The sequence below is a fragment of the Pinus tabuliformis genome, chromosome 5_1 (assembly GCF_031772625.1).
Source record: "Pinus tabuliformis cultivar Carrire ecotype Pingquan chromosome 5_1, CPIR1, whole genome shotgun sequence".
In the NCBI taxonomy this organism is placed as follows: Eukaryota; Viridiplantae; Streptophyta; class Pinopsida; order Pinales; family Pinaceae; genus Pinus; species Pinus tabuliformis.
In genome coordinates this window covers 234,600,881-234,627,357 of record NC_142305.1, presented here as the reverse complement: position 1 = coordinate 234,627,357, position 26,477 = coordinate 234,600,881, and the positions used below count along the sequence as shown (strand labels likewise).

At 38.9% G+C, this 26,477-nt stretch overlaps 1 protein-coding gene across 1 annotated transcript in view; it reads left to right on the top strand.

Moving 5' to 3' along the window:
* Positions 1–26,477, top strand: part of ATH13 (ABC2 homolog 13) — a 386,313-nt gene that overhangs the window by 113,588 nt on the left and 246,248 nt on the right. Inside the window, exons 3-5 of the mRNA XM_089432011.1 lie at positions 3,123–3,289; positions 11,258–11,378; positions 11,550–11,650. Of these exons, the coding sequence (XP_089288137.1) occupies positions 3,123–3,289; positions 11,258–11,378; positions 11,550–11,650 (389 nt within the window). The remainder of the gene's footprint in view (positions 1–3,122; positions 3,290–11,257; positions 11,379–11,549; positions 11,651–26,477) is intronic.

Genomic DNA, 26,477 nt, shown 5'->3' with positions numbered 1-26,477 from the left:
ATTTTTATGTGCTGATTTAGTGTTGACTTCCTAGTGCTTTAGGCTTTAGTTATTGTTGTTTTATGATGTAATTAATCACTGTATGCAACACTTCAGGCCTAATGTAATTCAACTGTATGCAGTAAGTCACAATGGGTTGGTCCTGGAAGTAGTTTTTCCACAGATCAGATCAGTTTAAGTCCCCCACACGCCACTGCTTTACCTTTAAGTTGATAAAATCATCTTTCCAAAGAATAGCACCAACTCTGCAATTGGAAATATGTTAGCCCCAGATTAACAAATTATGAAGCATACCTTGAAAATACTCACGGCTAGGGCAAGGACAAAACACTGGCCACTAATTAGTGAGAAAATTGCCCAAAAGCTGAAGTGATACCCTGCCAAAAATATTAGTCCTGAAACAATTGATGTATGAGCAGACCCTTATTATCAAATGGTTAGGCTAAGTAAAGCTTCTGTATCCTGTGTTAATTTTGCAACAACAATACAAGCCTTTGGCAACTTTGCCGTAGGAGTAAGCCCTAAAAGAAAATTTGCAGGCTAATAATGATACAAGATTGATGCCAAGCCTTGATATAAGATAAAAATTCCTCCCATCAGTGAAAGCTATCTTTTCAAACAAAACTCGTTGCATACAAGGAGCAAAACCCTTGTCAATGATGGGATCAGATGCAACCACTTTTCAATGTTGAGATCTAGCTGCGGCCCTCAAAATTTGTCAGTAAGACCCTGTAAGAGCAACTCAAAGCCAAAATTAATGAGACAAATCTCCTGGAATTATTTTAAAAATTTTATGGAATAAAATTCCTAACAATACTTTGGGTTTGTAATGAAATTCAACCCTTTAGGGCTTATGACCTCTCTAAAAAGGTAATGCGTTTGGGAAAAAAGGCCTGAAAGTGAAAGATCCAAGCTTTGAGATGCTAGATCAGGGGTCAAACCCTTTGCGGCCTTGAAAAAATCCGCTAAACGGCTTTTAAAGGATGCAATGCTGTGGAAACCCTAGCCGTCTAGGGTTTATGAGGACCAGTCCTTCCAATATTTCGATTGCCTTTGATTTTCAAGGTGATGTATGCCTGCAAAATAAATAGAAGCCCAAATACCCAATATACAAAAAAATTCAAATAAACCCCAAAACCCTAGATCAAAATTTTTAAAATAACCCCAAAACTGCAAAAAAATGAGGGTTAGAAAAAAAATAATTTATTTACAGAAACTACTCTACAAAAATAATTTACAAATTATATACAAATATACAAGGTTTACAAATCAGAAATTTGTCTAGAAATCTGAGTCAACATTACAAGTCAAAACACCAGTCAAATCTGGTCAAACTATTGCAAGTCAATGTTGGTGAAACTAGTCAAAAGAGTCAACTTTGATCAAACTACTGCCTTGCGGTCAAACCCTGTGGTCTACGCTGGTTAAACAGTCCGCTGTTAAATTCAGTCAAATCCTCCACATGTGTGGTTGTACGGACTGCGGTCAAACTACGTCAAATCCTCTACACCTGCAACTGCAAAGTGCTCGTCAAGCTAAGTCAACTCTCATACATGTGGCCTCCAAGATAGAGATAGAAAGATGAAGAAAAGATGATGATGGACAAATTTCTCCTCCACCAGGAAAGATTGAATGAGCTTTCTTTGTTGATGATTTGTCTCCTCACATGCTTGTCTATTTATATAGAGCTCTAATGTTGAGTGGTGACCCATAAAGAGGCACCTCATCACAAGAAACCCCTTCACTTATGGAGTTTACATTACAACTCAACATTAGACTATAATTGTTTATTCAACTAGTGGGTAAAAACCCCATTAGATAAACAAATCAAACCTACTCTATAAAAAATAGATCACCCCATCCTGGAGCAAGCAATGTGAGTACCATGGGCCATTCGCCCCTAGCCAAATCAGCATGGCCCCATGGGTGAATATATCATTCTCCCCTAGTCAAATCAACACAACCCCATGGGAGAATCTCTGCCCGATGATGCAAAAAACATCAACAGTTTGGGTGATAATAGGGCTAATTGAAATTCCCATATGTAATGGTGTTGATTCTAAGAGTCTTGATATACAAGTTCATATCAGTATGCTCCTAGAGCTCAAATAGAATGCAAACATGTTTAGTTGATAATGGTTATGCTTGTACGAAGTTCTCTAGTACTAGGAATCAGCCCTTAACAAGATGCATATTTCCAAGTTGTCTCTTGAATCTTCAAGGTGTTTATTTGAACGATGACCTATAATTTTTCATGTTGCTTCTTATTGCTTGAGTTGGCCTTTAAAAAAATTACAAAAACTATTGTAATCTATATATGTTAACATAGATTCTCACTTTGAAGCTTCTTATTTTTAATTTTTTATTCTCTTCTTATGAGAAGTTAGGAGAGAACTTGTCTTTGGCAAGCTAAGCATTCTTGAATTGACCTTCAGTTTATTCATATGAGAACTTTTTATTAGAATTTTTAACCTATTGTTATCTCTTTGTGTTGTATTGAAGTCTGTGGTTCTTTAGGTAGATACTTGGCCATTGTTGTGACATTAGTGTCCGATCTAGTTTTCAGTATGTATTAATAAAAAGAATGTGGCAATGATATTAGAATTTTACAATGTAGTGTTTGTCCATGAGGTAAGAACATCATCACATGTTGGTTTATCTCTGATTTTGATAAACTTTGGTTAGACAATGATTATTCAAGTGTCTGTTACAATGTTGTTGGTTGTCTTAATTGTTTGAAATGTATGGAAGAACAAAAATGCTCCATGAGTCTTATCTACTATCCTTTAAATCGTCAACTTTAGTTCTACTTTTATTTTACCATATCACATTGCACAGTTCGGGTCAATATACATTTTTCTTGACAAATCCTTTCATCAACTTTGCCCGTGTATTCTAATTGTAGTCATGTATAAATGATATGATTTTGATATATTATTTGACCTCTGTATACACTTAAATGTGGAATTTTACAAATCTAAAACATAGCATGTCATAGTATTTTTGTAATAGCATTCTTAGTAAAAAAGATATTCAATAATCGAAATGGCATTCTCAATTGAAATCTTTGTATTGTATTATTTAAGTAGTTACTCATTTGTACTTGGTTAATTGGTATATAGGTGGAATCACTGAGGAGAAAAAGAAAGAAAAGCGCAAAGCATTGGCCAAGTGGTTGAAGGAAGGACTCTTGAAATTAGGACCAACATTCATCAAAATTGGGCAACAATTTTCCACTAGGGTGGACATTCTTGCACAAGAATATGTTGACCAATTGGCAGAGCTTCAGGTTAGAGTTACAAATGTTAGATACCAAAGATTGTATGACTGTAAATTTTGTGACATTTGTTTCTTTTAATCAATTTTCGGCTTAGTTTTCAGCTTTTTTCCTTCATTTTTAAAAGTCGTGTATGAGGTTGGTTCAAGAATATACCTTATACTTACCTAATCATGTCATACATACTCACTTTTTCCTAGGTTGCTAATCTAGAGCAGCATAAGGAAACACAATGTGCATAGATAATACAATTGCCAAAATTGATTATAAATCTAGGATAGAAAACATGTACATAGAACACACTCATATAAATCTAGAATAGAAAACATGTACATAGAATAGAGTAAAATCTCATGATATTTTATCATTGATGCATGTTGTTCACAAATGGCTAGGGCACTGTTCCAACATTTGACATAGAATAATTTGTGAACATGCATAGGAACTTATGGACTAATAGTAGTGATGTTTAGGTGAAGGTTCTACACCTGACTTCCTAACCATTTGCCACATCATTAAGCATGGCTTGGGATATGTAATGTTCAAAGAGATGCTAGTGGAGAATTGAGGAGAGGGATGCATTCGTTGTAAATTTTTTATAGTGTTCTATGCTTGTTATAATCACTTAAAACAATTTTCTTCAATTCCAATCACCCGTGTAATAGATAAGCAATTATAGATAGAACAATGAACAATAAATGTGTTGAAGGAAATATAACTAGGTTCGGTCTTCATAAATGTATTTTGATATTTGTATTTAATCAAGAAAAGAAATATTATTTTTATAATATATGTCAATGAGTTTCTTGCTCATTGAAATAGGTCTAACACTATTTAAAGTGCTATAGGTGAGTCACATAGTCAAAAGAAAAGGTTGAAGACCTTAAGGGCATGATACACCTTGTATGAATATGTATTAGGGTCATAAGAAGTCGTCCAAGCAAAGTCACAAGTCTCCTCCAAGCAATGGCACCATCAAGAAGCTCATTCAAGCATACAACTCGACCAAAGAACCATCCGAAGTCCACTCTACAAGTCGGCCTACAAGCAGTCAACCAAGTCGGCCTACAAGTCGGCCTAAATGGAGGGAGAGTCCTCTATATATAGAGGCTGTCCACTCCTCTACAACGCATGGATTCAAGCTCTGAAATCAGTGAAGAGACAAGACAAGAAAGGAAGGAAAAGGGAAGTCTATAGGGTCTCCAAGGACAGCGAGGAAGAAGGGTACAGAACCGAAGTCAAGAAGATCATTTCTAGGACAGCTACAACCACACGTGCGAGGTTAAGGAACACTGCCTGCGGTTATGACGACAATCACTATCAGCTCACCATATCTCATTGTTTACGGCTTAATCCAAGCCTACAAGACCACTCTCTCAAGCGAAGGATCAAGGAGGAAAAGCAAAGTTAAAAGGGCTGTTCTAAGGCCCATTACAATCACACGTGCGAGGGAAAAGGAGGCTGCCTCTGCTGTCATAACAACCCTCCCATTATAGTCATCCAAGTTAGTTGATTGGTGAAAAGAAGAAAGGAACCATCATAGGAAAAGGGTCTCATCAAAGGTCTCTTCTCTAGAGCAAGTGCAACAAGGTTTACTAACAAATTGAAAGAAGAACAAAGTGTCGGAAGAAGGAGGACGAAGTACCAGGAAACGAAGTGCCAGAAGAAGTGTCGAAGTATAGGGTGCAGAAAAGGAGGGAAGACTTGACTTGTGCTTGGAGGATCCTCTTGTCAGGGGTCTAGGGTTTGGCATTGATCAATAGAAGCTTCAATAAGAGAAATTCACTAAGGGGTTTTCCTCTCAAGAGAAGAGAGGTTTTGGCCTTGGCAAAGAGCCAACATTTGGTGTTTTTGTTTTTATGTTTTGATAGCAGTTTGATGAAGTACACACATATGAACTAATAATAAGAAGAAGAAGAATAAGTTAACAAGAAAAGTAAAAAGACTCCACAAATTGTTATCAAGTAACGAAGAATCACACTACACTACTTTGCCTTAGATTTTTCAACATGGTATCAGAGCTAAGGTGACACATCAAGGAAAGGGCAACTCAAGAACACTCATCAAGGAGAAGCATCTACAAAGTTGAAGCATCAAGCCTAGAAGTCTCAATCACTTCAAGAACAAGAGGGTCTACAATCCATCATTCATCAAGGAGGTCTACAAAGCTAGACGAAGAGCCTTACATAAAGGCACCTACAAAGAAAAACAGATTGAAGTAGGACCTACATCAAGCTACAAGTCTTCAAGCAAATCTCATCACCAAGCAAGTCCACTTGGAGAAGGCAACCAGAAGAACACCAAGATCCAGGGAAGACAAGCCATCAAGCCTTCAAGGAGGAAGCAAACCCATTACATCTCAAAATCGATCAAGTAAGTACATGTCCCCTTCTGAATATATATCAATGTCTTTTTGCAAGGAAAGCAATAAATTGGTAGGTACCAATAACTTTCTAGCATGGAAGAAGAGGAATGATCTACTACTCAAGGAGAATGAACTCCTAGAGCATGTCAAAGGGAATATCACTATTCCTGCTAAGGAACAAACTCAAGCCTTAGCCAAGTACAATAAGGATGGATTCTGATAGAATCAATCAAAGAATCTCTCATTCCTTATGTCTCCAAGTTTGAGACATTGAAAAAAATTTATGATCAGCTAGTAGAGCTATTCTCAGTATCTACAACCGGAGAAGTAATATCTCTAAGGAATTAAGATAACAAAGAAAGGAATAACTCCCTACTTCACGAAAATCTCTGAAATGAGAGATCAACTTCAAGAGCTTGGGGAAGTTATGTCTGACAGAGAGATGACAACTGTAGTACTCAATGCTCTACTTGAGGATTGGGGCAACTTCACATCAAGCATATATGCCAAGAAGGAAGCAACCACTGTCAGTGAAATGTGGTCTCGATGTAGAACAGAGGAAACCAAACTTAAGGCAAAGGAAGATGTGGGATCAAAGGAACAAGCATTTGCTACCATGGCCAAGAGAAAGGGTAAATTTGGCAAGTTTGGTCCACGAAGAACAAACAACAAAGACATGTCCAAAATCCAATGTTTTGGATGCCAAGAATATGGACACTACAAAAGGAATTGTCCTAAGCTTAAGAAGGACAACAACAACAAAAGGAAGAGGATAGAAGCTCACATAACTCAAGAGAAGAAAGAAGAAGGAAAGAAGCAAAAGAAGGAAGATCCTTCAGATCTCTACTATGACTAGGCCAAACTCTTTGCTTCTAGACTTCTTTCAAAGATTTGAGTAGGATAGGAGCATGTAGGAATAAATTAAAATTGCATGGCTGGAAACATCCTCTAGAATCCAACAGCATGATGTACATAGAGTTCTAGATACTCATGGAGATGTAGCAATTACGATAATACAAAAAAATGCACGAGTAGAAATATCTTCTAGAATATAGGAGCATGGCAGATATAGCTCAAGACATTCATGTAGCAGAAGCATACCTAGTATAAGACCTCATCCACGATGAAAGAAAAATTGATCATGATTAAGAATCTTAGAAGATCTCCATCATCAAAAAGAAAGGAAACATTTGCAAAGCAAGGATCTTTAAGATCCTATGATGGAATCTTCAAAAGAAGGTTCATGGACCAAAGCAGATGTCTCATTGGGAATCCCATTCATGGGATCAAGAAAAGGATGATATGCAGGCAAGGTAAGATGAGGCAAGAAGGGCCACACCAAAGGATGATCAAAGGAGAATCAGGATGAGGTATGTATGCATCAAAGTTTAGTCATGTTATCATTTGTATATTATTGAGTCATGGGAATAGTTCTATAACATGATCAAGTATGGAAGAATCTCTTAAACCAAGGATAAAGAATCTCTTTCACCAAGGACATGCTTGAAGGCATGTACTACAATCCTATGAAGGTCAATAAAAGAATATGCTACATAAGGAGTATAAGATAGCTGACTAAGAAGCAAGAAGAAATGTTGACAAGTCCAGGAAGCAAGCGATGAAGGAATGCTCTGACAAGAAGCATTATATGGTTGACCTATCTATTTGATAAGAAGCAAATGAAGAAAGAGATCAAGCATGTGGAAGAACACCATGATCACTGAGAATCGCTATTTGACAAGATACTTTGAAGATATCTCCCGAAAGAAAGCAATACAACTTTGATAAAGGAAGAAAGAACCCTTGACACCTATGAAGGCCTTGGAGATATAAAAGGTGCAAATAACTGATTCTACTCTACAAAGATGTCATGATGAAGAAGCCATTCAACAAAAGAACAAGCAATGTTGAAGCCATATCAGGATGAGGTCATGATGGGCTACTAGGTCAAAGAATGTAAACATGCAAGTACAATGAAGCATCCATGAGAAGAATATTTTGAAGCATGGACAAGATGACAAAAGAGTAGCCAAGATGACAAGAAAACCCGATGAATGACAAGAAAGCCACTTTCCTTGAAGGAAGCATGACATGACAAACCGGGGAGGAAAGTGCTCGATGGATGGTGCCCTACCTAGAAGAAGTTCGAACAAATACTTCAAGACATCAAAGAAAGGAAGGAGATCAAGCAGGTAAAGGACCCCTTAAGAAGAAGTTGCTGATGAATGAAAGAGTCCCTAGTTAAGAGGGAGCTCTAACAGGTCCCTGATCAAGAGGGAGTTTTGTATCACCCCTGATTACAAAGGAGTGACAATTGTGTTTTCCATTTCATGGGTCATGCACTAGACTTGGACTAACAGACATAAGTCTAGATGAAGGCCATGAAGGGAAATGTAGACACAAGATAGACACAACATTCTTGTCTTCACTTGGGAAGAAAGAATGAGAGGATTAGGTAATCGTTTGGCATCCGATACTCTTTGAGGATGTGTAGGGCTTCCAAGACAAGAGTAGGCAAGAGGACCGATATTATTTGAGCGTTGGGAACCCAAGATAAGAATAGTCCTAGAAGGTCATACTCGGAGAACACCCAGGTGGGTATGCCCTAAACATAGTCCTAGATGATGCCCTAGCAGCTCTATGCATGACCTAGATCTAGGACGTAGTCAGAGTCTCAGACCTAATCCAATACTTTGTCAAGGAAGACGCAGTCATATTATGAAGAAGACGACCCTAATCCTCTACGCTGTTAAGGAAGACAACCCTCATCTACTACGCTGTCCCAAGGGTGACCCTAATCGCGGTTATGGAGATGCCCTAAATACGCAGCCATGGAAATGAAGGCAGAAACCCTAGCTGCAGGTCTGAGGAGGAGACATGCCCTAATCTTAGTTGTTATGCTGCCTAATGGAGATGGTACCTAAACGCTGTCTTAGAAGAGAAGTTCTACACAAGTAATGCCCTTGTTGTCATGGAGCTCTCACACTTAAATGCTGAGGTAAAGAAGCCACCTCCAACTATCCTTAACGCTGTTCTCTAACTGCTGTTTTGATTGTCATAGATTGCTGTCTTAATGGAAGCCTATTGCTGTCACCTAAACGCTGAGAGGAGAAGACATTGGCATTGCTATGTGCTAGGCTGCAGACCATAGCACTATAGCTAGCCACCTTGAATATGACAGCGGGACGTATAATACAACATAGTGCACAATGGGACAACAATGGTACAATGGTACAACAATGGGACATGGTGCAGCATATGGTACAATAATGAGACAACAATGGTCAATGGCATATAGTGCACAATGGGACAACAATGGTACAATGGTACAACGGTACAACAATGTGACAACAATGGAACATGGTGCAGCATATGGTACAACAATGGGATAGCAATGGTCAATGGCATATAGTGCACAATGGGACAACAATGGTACAATGGTACAACAATGGAACATGGTGTAGCACATGGTACAACAATGGTCAATGGCATATAGTGCACAATGGGACAACAATTGTACAATGGTACAACAATGTGACAACAATGGAGCATGGTGGAACCATGATGCATGGACAACAAGACAACAAGGCTGCCATATTCCTAGAACAACAGTGTTTTGGGCATGACTGTTAGGTACAACAGTACAACTAGGACAGCTAGGCAATGGTACATACATATTTGGAGCAGCGTAAGTATGTTATGTTGCTGTAGGGACAACAACAATGTTGGGTTGCTGTAAGTATATTGAGATAACAAGCCATGATGGGACAACAGTACTAGCAGCAATGATATTGTGCCACAATGTTCAATGGGACAACAACATGATGAGACAGAACAATGATGGGACTGCCATGTCATTGTGCAACAGTGTTACAATGGGATAGCAAGTGTGGACAACATGGTTCAACCATGGCACATGGGACAACAGTGCAGCATTAGGTGCAACAGTCATGAGGTCCAGCATTGTGATGATGGGTGCAACATGCTGTAGCACGGTGAGGTGCAACATGATGACGAGATGCAACACGATGATAGGTGAAGGAGTCACCTTGGAGAATTAGTTGAAGCAACATATCTTCAACTGATCTCATGTATCATCTTCTTAGAGATGATCTATGCTCTTATCTAGATAAGTCAAAGTGTTGACTTCTGTTGTAAATGTACTCTCTCTCTCTGTTGAACTATTGAAGAACATATAAGAAGAATTGATAAAGGGTTTCCCCACATTGGGGTTTGTCCCTGTCTATCGCCACATCTTGTGTCCTCTTGTCTTGGCTTGTCTTCTGCGATTTATGTTTATGTTCTATCTGCAGTTTACTTTAATGCTGATGTGATTGCAAATCTGGAAAAGATATTGAGCTAACTGTGAAAATTGAAATAATTTTCTCTAAGCATAGAACATACCTAAAATTAACAGTTTGCAACACTAATTTAAATCAATGTAGATTCAAGAATGATGAATGATGAATTTAAATCAATGTATACAATATTTCTCTTTCATTGAAACATTTGTGATGTGTGAATCATTGTATTTCATTATTGAATTTGAATTAGAATTTGATAACATTGGTTCATTGTTGATTGTTCATTTTCAGTTTAACTTTTGAGTCTCAACTCTAGGTACTAATGACCTTATATCGGGTCTTTGACTCATCACTTTTTACTAGTATTTTTGAGTTTGAGTAATTTCAGTTTACTATTCTACTCTTCAGTATCTACTAGTTTGCTTAGTATTAATAAGATTCCAGAATGATGAATGAGTAATTCAAATTTGTAGATTCTAGAATGATAAATTTAAAATCACTGTATATAATATTTTACTATTTCTATTTCCTTGAATTATTTAAGATGTTTGAAACAATGTATTTCATTATTGAATTTGAATTTGAATTTTTTTTGTGTGTGTGTATATATATATATATATATATATGATGAGTGAGTAATTTAAATCAATGTAGATTCTAGAATGAAGAATGATGAATGATGAATTTAAATCAATGTATACAATATTTCTATTTCATTGAATCATTTGTGATGTATGAATCATTGTATCTTATTATTGAATTTGAATTTGAATTCGAAATATATATATATATATATATATATATAGATGCTGATGCCTCCGCCCCTGAATTTCCCTAAAGTTTGGGGGTGTTTCCACACATCCCCCCTGTGCATCTCCCTGTTCCCATGCCCACCATCCAAGAAACTTGGTGGAACAGTGAAAAAAATAGAAGCTTTTGTTTGTTTGTTTGTTCGCGTCTTTTACATAGTGCCATATTAATGATTGGTGTATTTCAAACTCTGATGTACCTGATTTCTGGGAGGTCTTTCTGATCATGGTATATTAATGATTGTTCTATTTCGAACTCTGATGTCCCAGATTTCTGGGAGATCAAGAACAACTCTCAATATTCTCCATTACAATTTGTACAATTCAATATTGTGAACTGTCACTTTTTATAATAATTTAATTTATCTTTTTAACAAAGCAAGGGGACTGTTAGCTATAATGTAGGTGCAACTATTTGGAAGCTGTGATATCTTTTTTGATCAGTCATTACTGTATAATGTACATAACTGAGTTATTGTCTATTGTGACCTTTTGAGTGCAGGACCAAGTGCCCCCATTTGACTCTGAAACTGCAGTTGCTATAGTGCAAAAGGAATTAGGAAAGCCAGTGGATCAGATTTTTGAAAGGTTTGACCGTGATCCAATTGCTGCTGCTAGTCTTGGTAAGATTTTATTCAGAAATTTATCATAGTTGCTTTTGTGTTATTACTAGTAAAAATTTTAACATTTAAGTCGTCTTTCAACTTTCTTCTCGTCTTAAAATGAAATGAAATTTATACTTATTGAAGACAGACACACCATTCTCTGATCTTTTTCTGGACATTTGAATGTAGGCCAGGTACATCGTGCAAGGTTGAGAGGTCAGGAAATTGTAGTGAAGGTTCAGAGGCCAGCACTCAAGGAACTCTTTGATATTGATCTGAAGAACTTAAGGGTTGGTGTTTTTTTCATTGCCAGCTTTTATATATGGTGATATGCATTTGAATCTATTTCCTATTCTTTACACCTCTGTTCTTCTTCTGTGGATGTAAGGGCAGCTTGTCTGTCTCTTGCACCAAAATTTTTGTTTTGACATAATTTGACCTATAAATTAACATGAGAAAGGATTTTATGCTACTGTTACCTTTCCTGGTTTGCAATCTTGAACATCAAGTTTGTAGTTGTTGATTTGACAGTGCCTTCATTTTTTTCCCTTCAATTTCACCATTACTTGTCTTCATTCTTATGGCATTATTGACTTACATTGGCATGTTAGTTTTCTAAAACCCAACTATCTAATTTGTGAATTTTACCAAGAACTGAAATCTGAACTTTAACTTTTAACCGACAAATATACTGAGCTTTTCTAACTAGCATGCAGCGGAACAAAAGGAATTGATGAAGACAAACACACCATAAAAACTGTGCACAATAAATTTTACTCAGGAAACCCCAAATGGGGAAAACTTGCAAACTGTGTGTTCTCTTTATTTTCTTCAGCAATAGCGAATTACATATGGAGGGATAAAACTTCCCTTCACTCAGAAAATGCCGAACAAACTACTGCGCACCAACTAAACTCTGTCAATCCAACTTGGCCTCCCTCTTCTGCATGATGTGATTTCTCTACAGTCTCATACAGTCTTCTGTGCAGCTGCTGTGCGCAAGCCTACTCGCTCAGCTGGTGGAAACACAATTCTGAAGGCAATGACGGATGTGACAAGTTTGTCTATTTGTTTCATGGTTTGACACAGGTAAAGGGAGGAGCTTTGGCGGAATTTCTGACGGCAGAATCTGGGCATAAAACAAGAGTAGCCTCTCTATGAAACAGGCCAAGAATTTTCTGAAGTGTTGCAGGTAGACAGAGCCTTGTTTTGGGAGGCCGAGCTGCCAAGACTAGGCTGCATTCCTCTGAGGCAACAACGCAGAAATTAGGATCAGTTGGAGGGTTTTCAGCTGTGAAACCATATTCGTTGCCCAGGCCTCACGTGTCCCGAATAGGGTGAGTTGGACACGATTCAGTGGGACACGTGTTCTCCAGATCGTGTCTGAACGTGTCCCATCGGGACACCTTGTGTCTCGATTCTAGGACACTTGTCACGCTTTTTTGACGTCCGCGCGGCAATAAAAGGCCGATTTGGGCCATTCTAACTTCACAATACTCATTCTCTCTTGCTGTGGGTTTGTTGTGGGTGTGTGAGAACGAAGAGCAAAGGGTGTGGGAGCATTTTGGTGGCGATTTTTTTGCATTTTTATTATAGAAGTTTGCATATGCATTTGTTTTACAAATTTGCACATTTTTTTTGTTTATTTTTTTACAGCATTCATAGATCAATCAAGGGCAGCAGGGAAGGGGCAAAGTAAGGGGATACAGAGGAGGAAGATGCAGCAGATGCAGAGATGACAATGGATACAAAGGAGGAGGATGCAGCAGAGGAGAGCAGTGGTGACCATGATGATGACTACAGTGATGCTGATTTTGATGATGAGGATTGATGACTCATGAGCTGCTACCTACTGCCTTGACGCTTGTAGTTGTTTTGTATTTTCTATTTCTATTTGCCATTCGCATTGCTACTTAACACGTTTTGATTTTGATGACTTAATGAGAAAACTATCGTATCTTGTCTTTCTCCTATTGGATCATTGATGAATATTGAATATGTATTATGTCACAATTGTATTTGTATGCATAATGTTACTTTGTAAAACTTACATCTTATGAAGATCTATGTTTGAATCAATGAATTTGTATCATCAATGAGAATTTGTGTAAGAAATATCTAATTTTAATATATATATATATATATATATATATATATATATATATATATATATATATAGTTTTTTTTTTTAATAAAATAATACATAACGTGTCCTAACGTGTCCTATTGCGGGGGGTCAACGTGTCCATGTCCGACACTCGGATCCTCGTGTCCTTCATGTCCTGTGTCCCCGTGTCAGGGGACTTAGGTTTTCAGGTAGTTTGGAGTTGCTTCAGGATGCCCTAGACATGGCTGAGTACCTCAGAGATTTCTTGCTCATATCTGAAGTGTTTTGGAGAGCAGTGGAGAATGTCTTCAAGGAGAGAAGGGTATAGGATTGGAGGTCTAGTCTGGGACAGGTGGCGGGGCATCCTAAGGAGTTGTTTGGTTGGTTGTCAATAGGTGCCAAAAATTCCCTAAGTGGAGGACTTGTGAAAGACGTGGAGCCTGCTACAAGAGGCAGAATATTGGAGCTCAAGGGTTTGTTCTTTGAAAGGCTAAAGGGCAGCCTAGAGAGTAGTTGATAAACCCTAGTTCAGAGAAGTTTGCCAGAGACATCTTCAGTGATAGTGGGCAGCCTTCTAGCTGTAGACTTGTCATCATTTTAGTAGCAGAAGAAGGCAGAAGTGGGCAGACCAAAGAGATGTTCACAAATGGAGTTGTGAAAAGGCTGATCGAAGTCCCTATGTGTTGCATTCTTGATGTACAAAGGAGCAACTAGAGGGCAGAAGTGTTTGGAGCCAAGTTCAGTGACCTAAAGGACTTGTGATCATTGATAGAGGCAGATTGAGGAGCTACTGATTGGGAAATGAAAGGACCAACATAAGTGTTCACCGTGTTGGATGGTATTGTCATTGATGTCAACCTTGTGGTTTGACTTTGAATAAAATAACTGTCATTGATGTTGAACAGTTAATGAACACTTCTTATATTTGTTTGGATTACATCAAGTTGGAAGCTCCACTGCTGGATGGTTGAAAACCCTAATCCTAGGATTTGGGTTGCTTGGACTGAGGACATACCCCAAATTTATCAAGGGTTTTTGAAGTAGCAAATCATTGATTTTGTCTCGGAGATCACTTCTAATGGATTCTCCTCGTTGAGATGTTTCTTGTGGTATGTGGTATGCCCCAAGAGGCCTTTTGTTTTGAGACATAATTGCGTTTGAAGTTAATGACCCAAGTTTCTGGGCTCAAACCCCAAGGGGTGGTGACATGGCATAATTTCATTGGTTTTGGGCATCAAAAATCAAGCATGAGGGTCCCTTGTCATAGGTATCATCGTAGGAAGGGCATCACAAATTCATGCGCCCATAAGACTCCTACATCCCATTGAACAACCCAATCTATACACCAAAAGGGCAACCCTCTTTTTACTCGGGGCTTAAGGCAACAAATTAATTAAATAAGCTAATAATTTTTTTTTTTTTTAAGTCTCCTCCAACGACTATCTTAGAAGCCCCTTCTTAGCCCATGTTGCATGCATTTTGTCAAAGTTCTAAGGAAGCAATTGTTCCATTTGTTTTCAAAGATTAGGATCGCGCCATCAACATTTTGAGTCATTCTAAATCCATTCTGCAAAATTTCTAATGTAAATCATCCTAGTACGACTGTTTAATTATGTAACAACTTAGGTAAGCCTATGATTTTGGTGACGAGTTTCATCCTAGGAGGTTTTTCGTCTCACTGACTATTTGTGTTTTTAAACACGGATGATCGACAAAGTTTTTTCCTCCAGCCTTACCCAAAAGCTAGGGTGGAATTTATCGTCAAAGTCTTAGGTGAGTCCTAGTGTTTTAGTCAAATCTTTTGTAAAAGTGATTTGGGAATATTTTAAACTAATTGGCTAAATTATTTTATTACAAGTCACTTGGTTTACTAGATCATATTGTGTCGCAGAATTGGGTGTGTATTTTGAGGGTCTATAACGAACGGGTATTCCCCGTTTGAGGGTTAAATTTGTAAAATCTTATGTAAAAAATATTTTAATGCATGGTCCCTCTCATACTTAAACACCATGGCTAAAATATGAGGGTGGAAAAATAATTAATCCCCTGAAGTGTCAATTAATTATTTTTTCTAGCAAAAATAAAATTAATCCAAAGCCATAAAATTAATTAATTGGGGTAAAAAATTAAAATGTTAGAGAATTTAAATTCTCCAAGTGAAAAGATTCGTGGATCTTGAAAAAATTAATTTTTGGAGGTTCCCCACCAAGGGAATATTGGAAATCTCAAGAAAAATGGGACCTTCGGGCCTTGGTGGTTGAGTCAAAGTCAAATTTTTGAGGAAAATAGCTCAAAATAATTATTTTTGAGCTAATAAAAAATGGGTTCAATGAGAAATTCGAATATTCCTCAAAAATAAGTATTTTTGACAGTAGAGATTAAAAGTTGATTAAGGATCTATCGACAGTCGAGATTGTTTTGAGGGGGATCAATCCAACTAGCCGTTATTTTCCACTTGGAGGATTTATCTATAAATTAGACGTCATTTGTGTCTCAAGCCATCTGATTTTTGGCTAATGTATCTATGAAAAGTTGATGTAAAGCTACTGTCCCGCTGGGAATGTTTTGAATAATCATAATAAAGACTTTGGGGTACAGTTCATGGTGTCTCTAATCTACTGATTTGTGGTGTGTGTTGGGTACGAGCACTCCTATATTGTGCTTTATAATTTTATTGAATCGTTATTTCATTATAGGTGATAGGTGTTAGAAAATCAGAAAGTCAGAAAGATTTTCTTATGTTGATAACTACTTGTGATATTTTTATGTTCTTATTAACTTTCTTATGTTCTTCTTTTATCTTTGTTTCATCAAGAAATTATCAAAATCAAAACATGAAGATCAGGGACACCAGATGTAGGCGGATAGCTAGGGCTAAAACCCCTATATAGGGGAAAACCCAGTCAACGAACTCTTCCTTTAGTAGATTCAAAATCAAGATGAAATAGACCAAGACTCTAGACCAATAGACCTTCCTCCTCCGCCAAGTCAATCCTTCCTCCTTGTAAATATCCTTTTCTTAGTCTTCGAAATGTCAGCCCTTCAAAGTGCAACTTTGATCCAACAACAGAATTTTTGGCCCAGCTACACTAGAATTTCGGCCTCCCCAGCAACTGCAGAATTTCGGCCTTCTAACAAAACTCCAGAACTTCGCACGTGTGAGATGAGAGAGAGAGAAATTGAATTCTTGACCTTGAAAGAGAACTTCTTCTTTTCCTTTAGACTTGTCCTCCTCTTCCTTGGAATTTTGCACTTTTCCAGCTACAATCTTTTGCAAATCGAACTTGCTTTTCTTTCTCCACAAATGAGGTCGAGTTTCTCCAATATATAGGCTTCTTGTGAGGTCAAATTACCTTGTTTGAGGTCGACTTGTCCTTCTTTGAGGCTGACTTGGTGGAGGAGGCCTAGAAGACCTAAAATATAATAAAATAAATTTCTTCTTTGACAAATAAATCCCAAGAAGGGTTCTTTACATTATGACATAGACAAGGACACTTGACATAAACCCTAGAAGCCTTCAATGGAGGCTTTGACCCAAAAATAGTTGACCCAAAGATGAACCCATGCTTTAATAAGTCAATTTAATAATAATAAAATTTTATTTCTCTTTCTTTTGATAAATACATTATATTGTGACTTAAATACATTTATGAAGACCAAACCTAGTTACATTCTTCAACACTCCTTCTTAACTAGGGTGGTATTCCTATATATATATATATATGAGTACATGGAAGATCTCAAAACACATGAACTACGAAGAGTTTAGGCACACTCAATGTCGAACTGAGAGGGAATGTTTGCCACTACTATATCCATTACCACGCTCTTCACAGGGATTTGAACCAGGTTTACCACCAGATCCTTTATCATTCCCAAGCATTTGACCCTCTTAGAGTCAAAGGAGTACAGGTCCTTGTAGGGCCTGGTGATCTGCAAGCCCAGCTGTTCCATCACTGCTAGGGGCATGAGTTTGTGTGAGGCTCCGGAATCCAACTTGCAATTATGTAACAAGAGGTCATGGATTACTAGAGTCACGTAGAAGGGTGCAGTAGAAGGATCAAGTTCTTCCACATGCAACCCAGAAACAACCATTGGCCTCTCCTCTTGAAGGTTTAAACTGTCATGAGTTGGTGTTGAGGTAGATGGATGCATGAATTGAGAGACTTGACCTTTATAATTAGGCTGCTTTAGAAGCTCAATCAGAGGAACATGAATCTTTACCTTTTCAAGCTCCCTCTGAAGATTGAATGGGGAACTTGGCGTATCAGTTCTCAATTCGACACCTTAACACTGGTAAATGAAAGAGTGAAAAGTAGTCTGCCTTTCCCTTTATCTAGTACTGGAGGAATAACTTGGGGAGCAGCTCCCTCATGTTGTTCTGGTTCTCTTGACCTCTTCTTTGAAGATCTCAGATTATATTTTCAGTGTGGCTGTGTTTGCATGAAATCTGCAAATTGTTTACAATAATAATCTATATCCTTCTTATTTGCTGTTGCTTCTCTATCATGACTGTCCTCCTGGTGAGCCATATTCTCATGTTCTTCTTCAGAGAAAGAAAAATACAAGTTTCCCTGCATCTCATGTGTATTCGACGATTGTTCATCGGGATCATCTTCTAAATATAGAGGATGAGGGATCTGGTCGAGCTGTTCCTTTCTCTCCCTTGGAAGTATTTGCAATGGAGGCCATCTGTACTATGGGTTGTAACCCCAGTTGTTGACTTGAGCATTTTGTTTGGAGAGGCTCTTGTTCTCAATTTCAAGATTTCCAACCTTCTGTGATAAACTCTTGATGAGTTTTTCCAGTTCGTCCAACTTCGGGTCTGGTGATTCTTTAGCTTGACCCAAGGAGGATGCTTCTTCTTTCCCTCTTTTATTCTCAGTAGGTTCTTTCTTTCCTCTTGACTTCCCTGTTGAGGTGAAATTTGCTTCCACCTCAAGTGCATCGATTTGGAGTTGATCTAGAGTGAGAGACTTCCTTTCCCTTAGAGTAAAGCCAAAGTCGGACTCAAAGGCTCCCAAAAAAGCTACTTGAGTAGCAGCTGGAGGAGGCTTTATCTCACTCGACAGGTTATTGTACTATTTATTGAACCTTTTTATAAACTCCGAGATATCCTCTTTTGGCTTTTTTCTTATAGCGTTAAACTCTGAGAGGAGGTACTCATGATTTCTCTTTTCACTCAATTTCTGTGTGAAAGTGTTTTCAAGTTCCTCCCAGGTAGTGATGGAGGCATTGGGTAGGGCCTTGAACCATTTTCTTGCTTCTCCATCAAGGGAATGTACAAAAAGTCTCATGACCACATCACGCTGTTCCACATTTAGGTTCTCAGCAAAGGCACAAAAGGTTTCAATGTGTCTTTGTGCAGTGTTATCATCCTCCTCATTGAACCTAGGCATAAGCTTTAGGTAATCCCGGGGCATAGCACTTAGGCTCTAAGGTAAATTAAGAGGGGCATATTTATTTAGCAAAAAACCTGGAAGAGCCATCTGCATTAATGGAGGGGGATTGAGATTAGCCTAAGGAAATTGGGCCAAAAACACAGTGGTAGGAGTGGCTAGACTGAAAGCAGGGTATATAAGGGTTTTAGGAGTAATTCTAGAGTAGTGAGTAACAACGGGTTGAGAGTTGGATGATGAAGCTTCAAAGATTGATGAGACGGTAGTGTAGAAAGTAGGAGTTTTCTCCTTCCAGACTTTCCTGAAAATTATTTTCTCTCGGTCAGATACAAATGGGGCTTTCTGCGAAGAGGTATTTTAGCGAGTGTGAGGCTTTTTAAAAGTCAGGATGATGAATGATGATGGGGTGTGTGGAGTCGTCGAGATGATGTGGATGCAATCAAAATGTCTTTGCTCACCTACACAAAGAGTGCTCAATTTGTCGTATCCTAGGGGAAAAATCCTTCAATACGTTCCCTGACAATGACGCCAGAAGATGTTGTAGCTCCTAGAGACAACCTTGGATTTCTTACAAGACCAGTGCCTGGGCACATCTAGATTTTGAGTGTCTCGAATGATTCTCAGTAAAATGGAGACCTCACATATATTCTATATGTATATATAAAATGGAATGGGTTGGTTCATTCATCTAAAGGAACAAGACACAAATTTTCGGTACTTCTTCACATGTACAAATCTCAGAAATATATGCATAAAACAGTGGAGGCTGAGTAGTTCAAGGACTTATAGTTTAATAAGCTTTTATAGAGCAATGAGAGAGGATAAGAAGAAAGAGAAACTCATCACATAGAGCTTAAAGCATCAAGAATTCTACCTTCAACACATAGAGCTTGAAGCATTAAGGATTTCTACACTTATTTGAGTTACGGGTAGAAATAATAGATGAAAGAGGGACTGCATGTTATGATTCATATAGCGCAGATTTAAAGATATAATTTCAATAATCCATACAGGCACATGCATTAACAATGTCAATACAAATGAATTTGTGAGGAAGTTACAGGCACATGCATTAACATATCGATGCAAATGAATCTGTGAGGAAGTTAAAGGCACATGCATTCACATATCGATGCAAATGAATCTGTGAGGAAGTTTGAAATATTTCTAGAAGCTATGATTGCATGAATTCAGAGAAGAAATTTGAACATAATGGGTTTTAACAGAGGGATAACATACTATAATACTTGAAGGGGGAATCACCACCATTTCCTTGATATTCTGAAATATCTGTATTACAAAGCCATATAGTCTGAAAATAACATGTAGTGTTTTTTTTAGAATTTCCGAACCTTTGTGAAGTGTTGCTTTCCCCTATTTATCTGGAGAGGGGAGCATGGACATTCATTACAACAAAATATCTTCGGCCGAGTCTCAGCTGTTGGGTCGACTAGCTGTCTTGGCCAGGGATGGCTCTGTGGCCCAAAAACATTACATAATTAATTGCCTCATTGAAGGGAAGCACATTACAGGACAACAAATAACTTAATAAGTAAACAATCAAATGGAAACGTAAATGAAATATCTCCATGCCCATCCCTGTGATCGCCTCTGCTTCAGGTTGCAGTTCGCTCTTTGTATGGCCTCTTGTGTTGCTCAGCTGACTCCCGTCGTTTCAGCCTTTACTGCTTGAACCATTTATCCTTTAAAGCTGGGAGTGGGCACCATCAGTTTCATGCCACAGTACTGGAGCAGAGGACCCCTCGGTAGTACGTCGTCTTCCCTTTATATGGGACACCATGTCAGATAATTAAATCCTCCTGAGCTACTAAGTCCTTTTTTACTCTTGTCAGTGCCGACCCTGGTTCTGTGTCACAATGGGCCTTTCTGGATCATCCCATGCTGGGATTGAATGCACCAACAGAATGGACCAACGGAGGAGCGGGAGATGGAACGTTGAGTGACGGAACTGTGACCAACGGCGGAACCATGAGCACTTGAGAAGGCGAAACTATGAACGAGAATATTAAGACGCTGAGAAAGCTTCCCTTGAGGGCCATAGTTGCTAGTGAAAGAATTTGGCGAGTGGATAGTCATTTTTTCATGTTTTCTTGCTAGGAGTCCAATCTTTCAGTCATAATCTCCATCTGAGCAATAGAAATGCAGGCGTTCAACAACTAAGAATCTTTGGAGAATCTTGTGGAATATAAAAGATTCCTTGGTGGTTGATTTTTTCTAGTGTCAGAATAATGCCAACTTTATAGTCATTTTTCTCAGAATTTTGCAAAGAGCACAGTGGTGTGCTCAGAATCTTCATCCGAGTAGCGAATTTTCTAACCATCTTCAGGAAAGAATGTTAAAATTGGCAACTAGGGCCAAAATCCATGTGGGTCATCTTATTTATGGCAGCTGATATTTTTCTTGGATCCCTCTCATCGAGAGGTGTAAGATTGATCTAAAGATCATCCGATTCTGATAAGTATTTATGAAGATATGAATTTATTTTGATTATGGAGAAATTGTCAAGTCGGCCAACAACTTATGTAGGCTCAGAAGCCCAACAGTCATGTCTATTCAACCTCTACGTTTTAGTATACATAGAAGAGGACTTGAAGTCATTTGTCATGCACAAACTCACTCTTGTGATCTCACTTCATCCTGTTTTGGGTTTGATGAAGATGAGAGCTAGAGGGAGTGCCCTAGGGTATACGCTGCCCTAGATAACATGCCCTAGATCTAAATGCAGTCATGGGAGAATAAGCTCTACGTTGCCCAAAAAGCCGGAAAAAACTGGAATTGCCGGAATTGTCGGAAAAGCTGGAAAAGCCAGAACTGCCGGAAAATCCGGAACTGCGAGAAATGCTAGAAAATCCGAAAAAGCCGGAATTGCTAGAAAAGTCAGAACTACCGGAAAAGTTGGAACTGCCAGAAAAGCTGGAAAAACCGGAACTACCGGAACTGCCGGAAAAGATAGAACTGCCGCAAAAGTCGGAAAAGCCAGAGCTGCTGGAAATGCCAGAAAAGCTGGAAATGCTGGAAAAGCCAGAAATGCTAGAAAATGCGGAACTGCAGGAAAAGCAGGAATTGCCGGAAAAGTCGGAATTGTCGGAAAAGCCAAAACTGCCAGAAACGTCGGAAAAGTCGGAACTGCCGAAAAAGCCGGAAAAGCTAACTACCGGAAACGCCGGAACTGCCAGGACTGCAGGGACTGCTGGGAACAACCGAAACTGCCAGGAATAGCCAGAACAGTCGGAATTGCCAGAACTGTCGGGAACTGCCGAAACAGCCGGAGCATCTGTCTCCGAAGGAGAGTAGCATGCAAGGGACAACTAACTAACATTGGGACAGTGGTATGGTACTTAGCAGCAAATACACCAAGCATGCAAAGTTACAACTAACATGCAACAACAAGCATGTTAAGGACAACAAGCAAGCAAGGGACAACAAGCAAGCAAGTTGCAGCCAACACATAGGTCAGGATGGCAACATGGTGTAGCAATGACACATAATGCAGTACAGTGATGGGTACAATCATGATTAATGAAGCGTGATGAGATGCAGGATAGTGATGATGGGTGCAGCGCAGTGAGATGCAACATGATGACGAAATGCAACACAATGATAGGTAGAGGAGTCACCTTGGAGAATTAGTTGAAGCAGCATGTCTTTAACTGATCTCATGTATCATCTTCTTAGAGATGATCTATGCTCTTATCTAGATAAGTCAAAGTGTTGACTTCTGTTGTCAATGTACTATCTCTCTCTCTCTCCTTGCTGAACTATTGAAGAACATATAAGAAGAATTGATCAAGGGTTTCCCCACATTGGGGTTTGCCCTTGGCTAGCGCCACATCTTGTGTCCTCTTGTCTTGGCTTGTCTTCTGCGATTTATATTTATGTTTTATCTATAGTTTACTTTAATGCTGATGTGATTGCTAATCTGGAAAAGATATTGAGCTAATTGTGAAAATTGAAATAAATTGCTCTAGCATAGAACATACTTAAAATTAACATGGTATCAAAGCTGAGGTGAAGACAATGCTCAAGCAAGAGTGAAAGAGCAATCACCGAAAACAGATGGGAAAGGACAAAAGGATCAGTGGATTCCTCATCCCTCTTCAAATTCACTGAGGGTGAAGTTGAAGCAAAGAATATTATCAGAATGGCGCAGCGGAAGTTTTTGATGGCCTACCTAAAGATCACTTCATTAGGAAGTTCGGATCTAAGGGTGGAAGAAAAGGCAGATGCCTTGGTTGCAATAAGTTCGACCATTATGCAAAGGATGTCCGAATGGCAGAGACACATCTCTTGATGAAGATAACAATCATTCCAGGGACATCTTCAATGATCAAAGGAATGACAGGTAATGCAGGTCATCAAGGAAATGGTCGACTCTTCAAAGAAAGCAAGGAACCCCAGGTATGAAGAATCAAATGTTGTTTCTGATAAGATAAAGAAGCGTTATCTTGTATTGGCTCTCTCCTTCAGATTCTTTGGGAATTTGGCTTATTGATTGTAGTGCTTCAAGGCACTTCATCGACGTGTTAAAATTGGCAACTAGGGCCAAACTCCATCTGGGTCATCTTATTTATGGCAGCTGATATTTTTCTTGGATCCCTCTCATCGAGAGGTGTAGGATTGATCTAAAGATCATCCGATTCCGATAAATATTTATGAAGATATGAATTTATTTTGATTATGGACAAATTGTCAAGTCGGCCAACAACTTATGTAGGCTTAAAAGCCCAATAGTCATGTCTATTCAACCTCTACATTTTAGTATAAATAGAAGAGGACTTGAAGTCATTTGTCCTGCACACACTCACTCTTGTGATCTCACTTCATCCTGTTTTGGGTTTGATGAAGATGAGAGCTAGAGGGAGTGCCCTAGGGTATACGCTGCCCTAGATAACATGCCCTAGATCTAAATGCAGTCATGGGAGAATAAGCTCTACGTTGCCTAAAAAACCGGAAATGCTGGAAAGTTGGAAAAGCCGGAACTGCAAGAACTGTCGGGAAAGCCGGAATTGTCGAAAAAGCCGGAACTACCGGAAAAATCGGAACTGCTGGAATTGCCAGAAAAGCTAGGAAAGCCAGAACTACCAGAGAAGCCGAAACTGCCGGAATTGCCAGAAAAGTTGGAAAAACCGGAACTACCAGAACTGCCAGAAAAGACGGAACTTCTAGAAAAGTCGGAACTGCCGAAAAAGCCAGAAAAGCTGGAAATGCCGGAAATGCTGGAACTATCGGAAAAGCCTGAATAGCCGAAAATGCCGGAAATGCTGGAAAAGTCAGAAATGTCGGAAAAGCCGGAACTGTCGGAAAAGCCGGAAAAGTCGGGACTGCTGGAAAAGCCGGAACTGCTGGGAACAACTGTAACTGCCAGGAACAACCAGAACTGCCGGGAACAGTCGGAACTGCCGGGAACCGCTGGGAACTGCTGAAACAGCCGGAGCATCTGTCTCCGAAGGAGAGCAGCATGCAAGGGACAACTAACTAACATTGGGACAATTGTATGGTACTTAGCAGCAAATACACCAAGCATGCAATGTTACAACTAGCATGCAACAACAAGCATGCTAAGGACAACAAGCATGCTAGGGACAACAAGCAAGCAAGGTGCAGCCAACACATAGGTCAGGATGGCAACATGGTGCAGCAATGGCACATAATGCAATACAGTGATGGGTACAATCATGATTAATGAAGCGTGATGAGATGCAACATAGTGATGATGGGTGCAACATGGTGCAGCGCGGTGAGGTGCAACATGATGACGAAATGCAGCGCAACGATAGGTGAAGGAGTCACCTTGGAGAATTAGTTGAAGCAGCATGTCTTCAACTGATCTCATGTATCATCTTCTTAGAGATGATCTATGCTCTTATCTAGATAAGTCAAAGTGTTGACTTCTGTTGTAAATGTACTATCTCTCTCTCTCTCTCTGTGCTGAACTATTGAAGAACATATAAGAAGAATTGATCGAGAGTTTCCCCACATTGGGGTTTGTCCCTGGCTAGCGCCACATCTTGTGTCCTCTTGTCTTTCCTTGTCTTCTGTGATTTATATTTATGTTCTATCTGCAGTTTACTTTAATGCTGATGTGATTGCTAATCTGGAAAAGATATTGAGCTAACTGTGAAAATTGAAATAAATTGCTCTAGCATAGAACATACCTAAAATTAACAAAGAATCTTTGGGAGAATCTTCAAGATTCTCGAGGGTCCAAACTTGACGGTGTCAGAATTAGACAAGTTTGTAGTTGATTTTACAACACTCATCACTAGGAATTCAGTGGTGTAGGCCATTTCAGCAGCTGAGCTTTTTATTTTTCGGCCATCTTCGAAAGTGGAGGTATATGATGCAATTATGCCATGTCTTTCTTCTTGATTTGCTGAGATGATGTCTTTATTGTTGAGATCCCTAATTACCATTATGTTGAGGGATACTTGTTGCCACATCATGTGAGATTTGTTTAGCTTGTCATGTTGAAGGAGGACCCATTTGAGTGAGAGTTCTTGTAGGGAGAACGTCTCGTGGAGAGACACACCACTCTGGTTGAGGGTATTTGTCCTTGTAATGACAAAGAACATGCCATGTACATCATCATCATTTGCAGCAATTAATGAAGTGGCCTCCACTCTCTTGACACCGGGCCCAGAGACGTAACCCACACTGGGTGAACTCCATTATCAATGTGTTTGTGTCCTTTGATTTGTTGATCGTCATTATGTTTCATCTTCTTTATATTATGCACATGTGGATTTTCATACTCTTTTAAATGCAATTCTGCTAACATCACAAAAGTAAAAGATCTTGGTTAATTCCGGTAGCTAAAGAGATCCGGATCTCCTTGTTACAATGATGAGCCTCTCAAAGGCCTCAACTCAACCAATGGAGAAACTCTACAATAGTATAAAAAAAATTGAACTTCTTGGAAATCTACACAAATGAGGAGCAAATGAGTAGCTTCTTGAAATCTGAAAAATTAAGACTGATTTTTACATACAAAAATCAGCCTTCTACAAAGTTAGGAAATAACATAAAAGTTAGAGGCTAAGCCTCTATAGGCTCACGACCTTCTTGGAGAAATAGACAGCCCTTGAAGAACCTCAAGACCTTCATGGAATCCTGCTCCTAAATCCCACTGCCTCCTTCATTTTCAGCCCCTAAGACGTGTGAAAGGTCCTGGAAACAAGAGTCAGTGGTTTGGAACTCTCTTTTCGTCAAGTCTGCCCCAAATGTGAGCTAGTTGGTGCTGCAAAACAAATCATATTTTTGATCTTCAATCAACACTTTTCAAAATGAAGCTCCCCAATCCTCCATTTAATATACACAATGCAAGCAAGAGGACACAATTAGCTTCATGGTTTCATGTCAAAAAATGATATTCAATGTAAATCCAAATGCACGCAACAAAAGAGAAACTCTCTTGTGCAGTCAAGAAAAGGCCAAGCCTTTGCAATAGCTCTAGAAGCCAAATAAATTATTTGAAGCACATAGATTAAGAAAGAATTTAAATTCAGCTTTTGTGATTTAAGAGGGTCAAAAGAAAGGAAACTCCCTCTTTGCAATTCGTAAGATAAGATCCTTGAGGCAAAATCGATTGGG